This window comes from Ceratina calcarata, unplaced genomic scaffold (assembly GCF_001652005.2).
Source record: "Ceratina calcarata isolate Rehan_Ccalc_2016 unplaced genomic scaffold, ASM165200v1 scaffold395, whole genome shotgun sequence".
Taxonomy (NCBI): domain Eukaryota; kingdom Metazoa; phylum Arthropoda; class Insecta; order Hymenoptera; family Apidae; genus Ceratina; species Ceratina calcarata.
Genome location: NW_017162871.1, coordinates 583 through 10,602, shown reverse-complemented (window position 1 = coordinate 10,602; position 10,020 = coordinate 583). Strand labels below are relative to the sequence as shown.

The following is a 10,020-nucleotide window of genomic DNA, read 5'->3' as shown; positions in this document are numbered from 1 at the left end:
TTTACAGCTTATGCCACGTGTCAAGGGCAAGAAGCCATCGTTTTGCACGAGGCTGACGAATAGAACCGTAGGGGTTGGGATGAGGGTGAGGTTGACCTGTACCGTGCTCGGACACCCGGAGCCAAGGGTGTACTGGATGAAAGACGGCGAGAAGCTTGATATAACGTCGAACAAATACAAAACTCGATTCGATAACGGTATGGCTTATTTCGAACTGCATGAAGCGCACCCCGATGATTCCGGACTGTATACCTGTGTTGCCGAGAATGTACATGGAATCGCGAGCACCGAGTCTGCGTTAAAAGTTTACCCCGATTTCCAACCAGCACTTTCACCCCCCACTTTCACCAGATCTATCAAAGGTAAGTAAATCAAAAAGATCTGCATTTTAATTGATGTACAGCGTCTCTCGTTAATATTCGATATATATAGAGGAAACCGAATCGAGAAAAATTGCTTTCGATTTATTCCAATATCTCAATCATTGCCGGTGATATAAGCTTCCGAAGTCTAGACGCAACATTTGGTACTGTTGACACAGTGACCTAGTTATCTGAGTGTCTAGAATCTAGACTTCTAGACCGTTTGCTGGAGATTAGGGCAGGTCCGCGAGTCGGTCAACGTGGGAGAAGGATAACAATAGCGGTGCCGAAAGAATTACGTTTGCCTTCACACGACATATCTGGAACCGGAAGTCGGATCGAGATGAACTAAACTGAATTTTAAAGAGAAGGCTGCTTCACTTCTAATAGCCCGATCCTTAATTCATGAATGTCATTTGTTGAGAAATTTAAGTAATTAAACTCGCACGAATGTATTGATATTTTGATATATTCCCTTGTGTTTAATTTGTGGAAACATTTTCTAAGACTTGTACCTCTGTTAAAAACGATTTTCAGGACTGAGAATGTTTACTTGTGGGTTTATGAGTGCCACAAAAAGGTACATAAATATTGTAATGAATCTATGTTCTATCGTCAATTAATAGATTGCGGATTTTGTGCAATTATTATAAAATTGAATGTACAGAAATGCATAAACATAAAAAAGGATTTACAATCTAGTTACACCTTCATTATTTGCTCATTATATTATTATTACAATTGCGCAGACACTTATCGACATTCTGACAATGAGTTGATACTGGAGTGTCGAGTACGTGGCAATCCGATGCCAATCATCTCCTGGTTGAAGGACGGCTGTATCCTTCAAGGCGATCGCTTCAAGCAATGTTACCTGGACGATGGGATCTATCGTTTGGAAATCGCTGCTCCTAATTCTTCTGACGGTGGCCGATACACGTGCAGAGCGATGAACGATCTGAGAACCGAGGAGATACACCACATAGTTCAATTTGATGGTAATAAAATAAATAACAAATTGAACGATATTAAAACACGATTTCAATTTGATTAATTTTATTTCTGAATAATTGATTCACATTTTTCTCGTGAATGTGTATTTTGTTTTGATTTAAGAACGGGAACGGAAAATCATTGGCAAACATGAGAAACTCTTCGACGATTATTTCAATATTGAAGCGACCAGGAAGCCGCGTTTCTCCAATTACTTGACCGACCATACCGTTCCCACCGGTGGTACCATCGCCTTGCAAGTCGAAGTTAAAGGTATCAATTAGTAATATTATTATTTTTTCTCGTGAATGTGTATTTTGTTTTAATTTAAGAACGGGAACGGAAAATCATTGGCAAACATGAGAAACTCTTCGACGATTATTTCAATATTGAAGCGACCAGGAAGCCGCGTTTCTCCAATTACTTGACCGACCATACCGTTCCCACCGGTGGTACCATCGCCTTGCAAGTCGAAGTTAAAGGTATCAATTAGTAATATTATTACATCGAAGATTTATGGTAAAACCGTTTATTATCTTCTGAACAAAATTTTTTAATTATTTAATTAACTTCCTATTTCTTATTAACATGTGTTTTATGTGAAAAAAGGGGTACCAGCACCGGAAGTAAGATGGTTCCGCGGCGAGCGACGAGAACCGGTGTCAGTTCCAAAGGCGAAAACTTTCACAGAATCGGGTGTTCATACTTTGGTTCTACCGGAGGTTACCGAATCTGAGAAAGGCACGTACATCTGTAGGGCAATTAACGCCTTCGGTCACGCTGACACTGTCGCTAACATCGAGGTAATATCGCCGAGCGCGACCGACGGTGGAAAACCGGCGATGTTCGTCTCGAGACCCGTGGATAAATCAATCACCGTCACCACTGACGAAGATGTCAGTGTTTCTTTCAGATTTTCTGGTACTCCGAAACCTCGAGGTAAAATGTTTCAACTATTTCTAGGAAAACAAATTTTTGGAAAAACTAAAATTTCATGATTCAATAAAATAATTTGATAATTTAGTATGAGGAATATTATTTTGTTTTTCAGTTATATGGATGAAAGGGTTAACTGATATCACGGACGGTCCCCGATCTTACAAGGAAACTGTCAACGACTACGTGAGACTGACGTTGAAGAGAGTGACATCCTCCGACGAAGGCACCTATTGCATTCTACTTAAAAACAGATACGGCTGTGATCGAAGTTTCTTCTCTATTAAGGTAGTATCGAATATCATCTCTACGTATTTATAAAAAAAATAACAGAGCACAAAAGATAAAGACTGGAATGTTTAAAATTGAATAGAATAACTATATTATTTCTGAGCAATAAAAGAAATTTGAATACAAATTTAATTTTATAACTCGATATCAAAAAGATCGTACTTTGTATAAAAATGTGCAGTCTAATCATCTATTCCACTTTTTTGATTCTAAGAAAGAACGCATAAATTGTTCGATTAGGTGAAACAACGTGCCAGATCGTTGACACCTGATTGGAGTACTCTGAGCAGCCGTACTGAAACCGGAAGTCTTCTCGGTTTGTCCAGCGACAGTCGCGACGACGAATATTCTCACATCAGGAGTAAGTACATTTCAATGAAAGAAGAGGAAAGCTTCAATAACATACCAGCGCTCTAAATCGCTTAGATTGCGGATTTTTTTAATATCGAAAACGACATCGAGCTTCATTTTTTATACAGTGATTGTCAGCTATTACTAATCGAGTTAAGGGGCTAAGGTAGTCACGTGACTTTTCTAACACATGTCAGTAAAATTTTGACGTTTTTTTGCTCTGTTTTATCAATGACCAAGCAAAAATAGAGCAAAATATGGATATACGGGAATAAACTTTTCGTCCTTATATGAGAATAATTTCCGGTCCTTATATCCTTGAAGTTGATATTATTTTAATTTGCATTCTATCTTGCATTATTCATGAATCAAATCAAAATATTTCAATTCAACATAAGAATTCAAGATGTAATAAATTTTTTAATAGCTTCGCAAAATTTCTATAAATGTCCACAAATGTATCATTAATTTAATATTTATGAATTCGGTATAAATATCTAATAACTGTGAAAATTTGAATACTGATTGTTTCTAAGGGCTCATACAACCTTAACATACGCAATCGAATTTTATAATTAGATGTACGACAATGACTGTAGCGCAAGTACGCTTGCCCCAGGTTTCAATGGACCCAGTCCAAGCGAACCCTGGACTAACGCCTCGTAATGACGTCAATACTTTTAGGCCGACCTGTCGAGGCCGTTCGCGAATAAAAGTCTGCCCGAAAACCAAAAACACCAATCAGCTGACTTTTAACGAGATAGCAAATTCTATTTCGGCGATGCATTGTTTGGCGCGCTTTTCCCATCGGACGGAATAGCCAAAATAAAAATTAGAAGTCAAAAAATAGAATAAAAAAGAAGCATTTATCAATTGATCTTCGAGTCTAAATTTAAAATCACTTTTATTGAATAGGATAGATGGAATAAAAGTTCACAGGCGAATTTATTTATGAATTTATATTAATTTTTTTATAGTCCGTCGAGGATAACATCTTGTAAAGGAACATCTATACTCCCCTCTATAAACGCAAGGAAATGAATGGGTTTTCAACAATGTTGGAAGTAGAGCAGCCAGTAAATCAAATTTCATCCAAAATTTTGTTATCCTTCGAGTAAAATTATAAACATTTGTAGTTCACGAACATTTGTACCCGACGCTGGATTAACGCCAAGTGTGACATTTCCTTGATCAAACCTTTCAAATATACGGCGTGCCACGTATAATAGCAAACGTGACGCTCGCGTCAATTAAAACCCAAAAGAAACCCTAGTGATTAAATACGTACACTTGTTAGCGAGCAATGGAATCACCGATGTTGGAAGAGAATCCGGATTCTCGAATTAGAACCGTCCCGTGGTTTGTCAAAAATTAATTTTACTCGACAATTAACATTTCTGATTCGCACTGTGAAGATCTTATCAATTAATTATTATGTTATCTGTAATTCTGCCCGAAAACCAAAAACACCAATCAGCTGACTTTTAACGAGATAGCAAATTCTATTTCGGCGATGCATTGTTTGGCGCGCTTTTCCCATCGGACGGAATAGCCAAAATAAAAATTAGAAGTCAAAAAATAGAATAAAAAAGAAGCATTTATCAATTGATCTTCGAGTCTAAATTTAAAATCACTTTTATTGAATAGGATAGATGGAATAAAAGTTCACAGGCGAATTTATTTATGAATTTATATTAATTTTTTTATAGTCCGTCGAGGATAACATCTTGTAAAGGAACATCTATACTCCCCTCTATAAACGCAAGGAAATGAATGGGTTTTCAACAATGTTGGAAGTAGAGCAGCCAGTAAATCAAATTTCATCCAAAATTTTGTTATCCTTCGAGTAAAATTATAAACATTTGTAGTTCACGAACATTTGTACCCGACGCTGGATTAACGCCAAGTGTGACATTTCCTTGATCAAACCTTTCAAATATACGGCGTGCCACGTATAATAGCAAACGTGACGCTCGCGTCAATTAAAACCCAAAAGAAACCCTAGTGATTAAATACGTACACTTGTTAGCGAGCAATGGAATCACCGATGTTGGAAGAGAATCCGGATTCTCGAATTAGAACCGTCCCGTGGTTTGTCAAAAATTAATTTTACTCGACAATTAACATTTCTGATTCGCACTGTGAAGATCTTATCAATTAATTATTATGTTATCTGTAATGAGAAATGCTTTAGATAAAATTAGTAACATTTTTCTTATTTACTATTTTGTAAAAATGCATGTTATTTATTATTTAAAATAGACATTAGTACATATTATATTTAGTAGCATTTAGTACTCTGAAATAAAATTTGAATCATACTTATCGAATAAATCAAATTGGTAAATCAAGATTACATTACGTCCTTTAATTCTGAATAAAACAGAATTTGTAGTGTCAATGTTTTATGCTTCTATCAACTGCCAGAAAATATGCAAAAATAAACGGAGCATACTGTGGGACCATGTGATTCCTTCAAAGTAGGCCGTTCAATAAATAAACAGCCCGGTTCGTATTACAGAAGTCATGCATCATCAAATCAAATACTTGGAGAATTACAAAATCATAGAAGGTAAATGTTTTTATAAAAAATGAAACAGAGGGAAACATTCTGTCACGTTGAAAGAGCACAGAACGTTAATATCAGAATAAAGTGTATCAAGAAGTAAAACACGAGACGAAGCAAACAGTTGCAGCATCAAATAATAGTCAATGCCACCCCCCGGTTGACCGTGACTGCCAACAAGTTTATGCAACGATCAACCGTAAGCATATCACTGTCAAAATGTAACAATAATCAAAGTCGAAGTTACAATGAAGAATCGTGTGATTCGATGAACGATTGATGAAAACCGAAACGATCAACTGAAATAGGTGACATGATTCCTACGAATTGGTTCTCGTATAACGACAAGCCCGTGTGACACCACCCACCGATCCACTCGTGGGAACACCTCTTTCGTGTCGAGTTATTTTCGTTCCACTAAAACGCTTAAGCGCGCGCCTCCCTTCGACCCGATCCCGTGTACATATCCGTAAATTCGAAATTCAGTCGGCGTCGGGACGCGAGTCATTTCGCGCGGCCTACTTTTTTTTCGCGAGCCTTGAAAAGAAGGAGCGCACCTTGACATTTTTCGGGATTTCCTCGAAACGTGTCTGGATAGAATTCTGCCGGTTAAACAATACGTGAAACATTCAAGGACAATCGGATGCTGTTCCGGCGATAATTCTTCTGCTCTTGTGATTCTCAATGAAAAGCAGTAAAGAGACGTGAGATGAAATTTGACTAACCCGTGAGAATGAAGCCGCACGATCATGGAATCGTCGTGGGGAACGGTGAACACATGACGATTTCTCGGCTAAGGCGGTCCTGGTCTGAAAAGGATTGCCTGATTGTCGACTTTTTGGAGTATCTGTATGGGCACCGAGGTTAGCATCTTGTGTGAGGAAAATTAGAGAACTGTTATTAGTGTACCCGAAACTACTTCAAGTAAATTGCAAACGTCGCAAACGATTTATACGATAAACGATTGAGAACTAAACTTAAAAGCATGGGTTTGTTTAACAAAAATTCCTGAGTGCTGCAGCAAGCTAGAAGCTAGACCTGCTAAAAACATCCCTTAGTTGATTAAAATTATGTGTAGAAATAATGAAAATATGATTGTTTTAATTAGATGTTCCAGGACCGATTACTAGCGAACCGGTGGTGGTTGATGGTGGAAGAAATTGGCTGTCTTTAAGTTGGGGAAAGGCTGAAAGAAGAGGGCCAGTGCCTGTCATTGCTTACAGGGTTGACGCTTGGATGCTCGGCAGCGACGGTGGTGCACGATGGGTCGAGGTATTATACAATCATTTATAAACAAATTTGATATTCATCCATTTATATTCGTTTTATGATAAATGAAATTTATAATACCTAAAAGATTTGCATTTAAAAAAATTCTTGCATAAATTATCTGTAGTAAAAATATTCTGATTTACAAAAACCGGAAATAGTAAATGTTCAAAGAACTAAAAGCTTAGATTGACTAAAAATTATTAAGACGTTGACAGAATTTCATTGAATTTGTCCAAAAGTCAGCCGAGAAAATTTACGAGAAATGTAGAATGCGGGAATTGTGCAACGTCGTGAATTTCTTGACATCTCGAGGTCTCATACATTAAAGTTACTATTAATCTTTGCACGCAAACCATCGGGGAATCAAGTAAGAAGAACATTGATAAATTATTGCTTTTCCTCTTGAATCTTTTTATTTTACGATTATAATTCTGTTAGCTCGGTATGACGCCGATAAACGCGTTCGACGCGTTCAATTTGAAACCGGGTGGCGAGTACAAGTTCCAAGTGACGCCAAGGAATCGCTACGGATGGGGCGAGTCGGTCACTATGACGAATCCTGTCAGGGTCAGCGAGACTGTCGATCTTCCGGAGTTCACTAAGATTTTACCAGGTCAGCTCAAGGTCCTCGAGGGGTCCACAGTCAAATTGGAATGCGAGGCAAGTCACGCTATTAATAGTCAAGCTTCGTTTCTTACCTTTGTTCCGGCCTATTTATAATTAAACATACGTGTATGAATGTATTTCTCGTGTGAGCAAGGTTTGAGCGCGTGGATCAACAATTAAGATGTTCACACGTCACATCAAAAGTGTAAAATTTAGAACGCACATACAGTATAGTGAAGTCCAGAAATATTTGTACACATTTCAAAATTGCATAACTTTTTTCACATCGAAATTAATGAAATAGTTTTTTTTAATGGTATTAGTATGACGTACTATATGATGTATGTTTAACAATAAATTACAAAAAATAATTTAATAATCGTACTTAATTACTTTTAATTAATTAATTTTTATTCATCGTACGAAGTTATATGGAAATATAAAAAATGCATATATTTATGTTGTTTAAAATTCTTACGTCTACCATTTGAAAGATGATACATCTGTCTTTTATTTGGAATACAGATTCGAACTGATTCGCACGTGGATATAAAATGGTACTACGAGTCAACGGAAATAGACGTTGACGGTGATACCAGGTGGTTGATATCTCGTAATGGGTCCAAATGTTGTCTTACGATCGGAAAAGTTCAGGAAATTGATAGTGGCCGATATGTTTGCGAGGCTGGAAACTCGATTGGGAAAGTTTCATCGTTCGCCAGGGTGCTCGTCGTCGACGATCCAAAGATCATCGAGGCTGACGAGAAACTTAAATCCAAGTACGAATGAACGAGACACTTTGCAATAATTAATATAAACATTGTTATTAAATTTATCTTGTTGAACTCTAGAGAAGAGACTGAAGACAGGCCACCGGAGTTCACGATGAGAATTCGTGACAGAAGGGTTCAGCAATCATACCCCGTGAGGCTCACGTGCCAAGTAATGGGACATCCAACCCCGGAAATCACTTGGTTCAAGGATGGGAAGGAAATTCATCAAGATGGTAAATAAATAGAGTATAATAAATAGACTGGGGATTTTTATTAAAAATAAAACTTTTACGACATCAACATTAGAAATAATATTTAGGGGTTCATACAACCTTAACAATAAAAGCGTTTAAGGACATTAATAGTGTTTTTTTAATTCTGAAGAACGTCACGCGTTTTGGGACAACGATTCCAATTTCTACACCTTGGAGATCATTCAAGCGATGCTGGAAGACTCTGGCTGTTACATGGTAACTGCTAGGAACGTGAACGGATCGGTGTCGTGTCGCTGTATCCTGGTTGTGGACAAAGGAATTCGTGCCTACATAGCGCCGGAATTCTTACATGGCCTCGACCCTGCTTACACAGTCAAAGTGGGCGGTGATTGCAGAATGACTGCCCAAATAGAAGCATATCCTAGCGTTGGCATAGTATGGTAAATATCTTGCAAAAAACTAATATAATTATTCCATCTTTTCTTGGAAAAATTTGGTACCAACTGAACCTGGTACCAAACTGAAGTACCAATGCCGACATTAAATTGCACTGAAATATAAGAAGTATAAATATAACACATTAGTATACGAAAATTGTCGATAGGTTTAATGTTAAAAGATTGTTGAAACGATGATGAAAATTTTTTTAGGCATCGAGACGGGATTCGACTGCGACCAAGCAGGAGAACAGTGATGACTTTGAATCACGATGGCACCGTTGAATTATCTTTGGCGAGAATCACTCCAAGGGACGCCGGCACTTATTGTTGCACTGCCACGAACGAAGTTGGCTGCACCGAGACCTCGACGAGGGTGTCTATTGTTGACAGTGACACGCAAGAGGAAATATCAACCGACGGTGTGCCAACCGTGACGGTCGCTTCAACGCCGGACATACCGTAAGTTTCGAACAAATTAATCAATCGATTGTAATAACACTGCATAACACAAAATTTTTTCTTAAATATCCACTATTTGATTCTTATAGAGCAGTGGTAGTGAATCCATGACCCACGAGTCAGACACTAATCTATCGTGAGAGTTTCATTTTTCATAAAAATCGGCAGTCTAACAATCCTTTGTTTTTTTCGTATTTCATTCAGATACTCGAAGGAACCTCTTTTCGTCACGAAACCCTTGTCCACGGAAGCACTCGAGGGTGACACTGTCATCATATCTTGCGAGGTGGTCGGCGATCCTAAACCGGAAGTAATTTGGCTGCGCGATTTCTTGAAGGTAAACATTCTACAATTTTCACAAATATTATACATGCTATTATAACATTGAATATTTTTATTAAAAAAAAACATTTTTAATTAAAAATTTTTAAATAAAATTACCAAATGTTGTAATAAAATTATGACACATCATGAGTTTAATGAAATAAGAACAACTGCGGAGCCTCCGGCAGAATGCTTTGCTGTCCAATTTGGCTCCCAATTTGTAGAATCGAGACCTTCAGAACTTATCTCGTGAATCGAGTCGGATTAACCGAAGAGAATTCGAATGGTATGCGAATAGTTTGTGACTGACGTATTGGCGGGTGGCTGATCAAACGCGAACCGGGTAACAAAAAAAAAAAAATTGAAGAAAGATGAACGTTACGCAATCGGTGAAATGACGTGTCCCTAATGCCGGGACCGATGTGGGTCAAG

At 37.7% G+C, this 10,020-nt stretch overlaps 2 protein-coding genes across 2 annotated transcripts in view; both read left to right on the top strand.

Annotated features, from left to right (window-relative positions):
* Window positions 1-4,371, top strand: part of LOC108626309 (titin homolog) — a 35,928-nt gene extending 31,557 nt beyond the window's left edge. The window contains exons 14-20 of the mRNA XM_026814717.1: window positions 8-362; window positions 1,112-1,360; window positions 1,688-1,837; window positions 1,965-2,294; window positions 2,407-2,579; window positions 2,823-2,943; window positions 3,911-4,371. Of these exons, the coding sequence (XP_026670518.1) occupies window positions 8-362; window positions 1,112-1,360; window positions 1,688-1,837; window positions 1,965-2,294; window positions 2,407-2,579; window positions 2,823-2,943; window positions 3,911-3,924 (1,392 nt within the window). The 3' untranslated portion in view covers window positions 3,925-4,371. The remainder of the gene's footprint in view (window positions 1-7; window positions 363-1,111; window positions 1,361-1,687; window positions 1,838-1,964; window positions 2,295-2,406; window positions 2,580-2,822; window positions 2,944-3,910) is intronic.
* Window positions 4,372-5,982: 1,611 nt separating this feature from the next.
* Window positions 5,983-9,646, top strand: LOC113464522 (myosin light chain kinase, smooth muscle-like). The gene is made up of 8 exons (XM_026814716.1): window positions 5,983-6,362; window positions 6,608-6,771; window positions 7,210-7,431; window positions 7,903-8,156; window positions 8,229-8,383; window positions 8,535-8,805; window positions 9,016-9,264; window positions 9,469-9,646. Exons 1-8 carry the CDS (start codon window positions 6,233-6,235, stop codon window positions 9,644-9,646), a joined length of 1,623 nt encoding a protein of 540 aa, XP_026670517.1. The 5' UTR covers window positions 5,983-6,232.
* The last annotated feature ends 374 nt before the right edge of the window (window positions 9,647-10,020 follow it).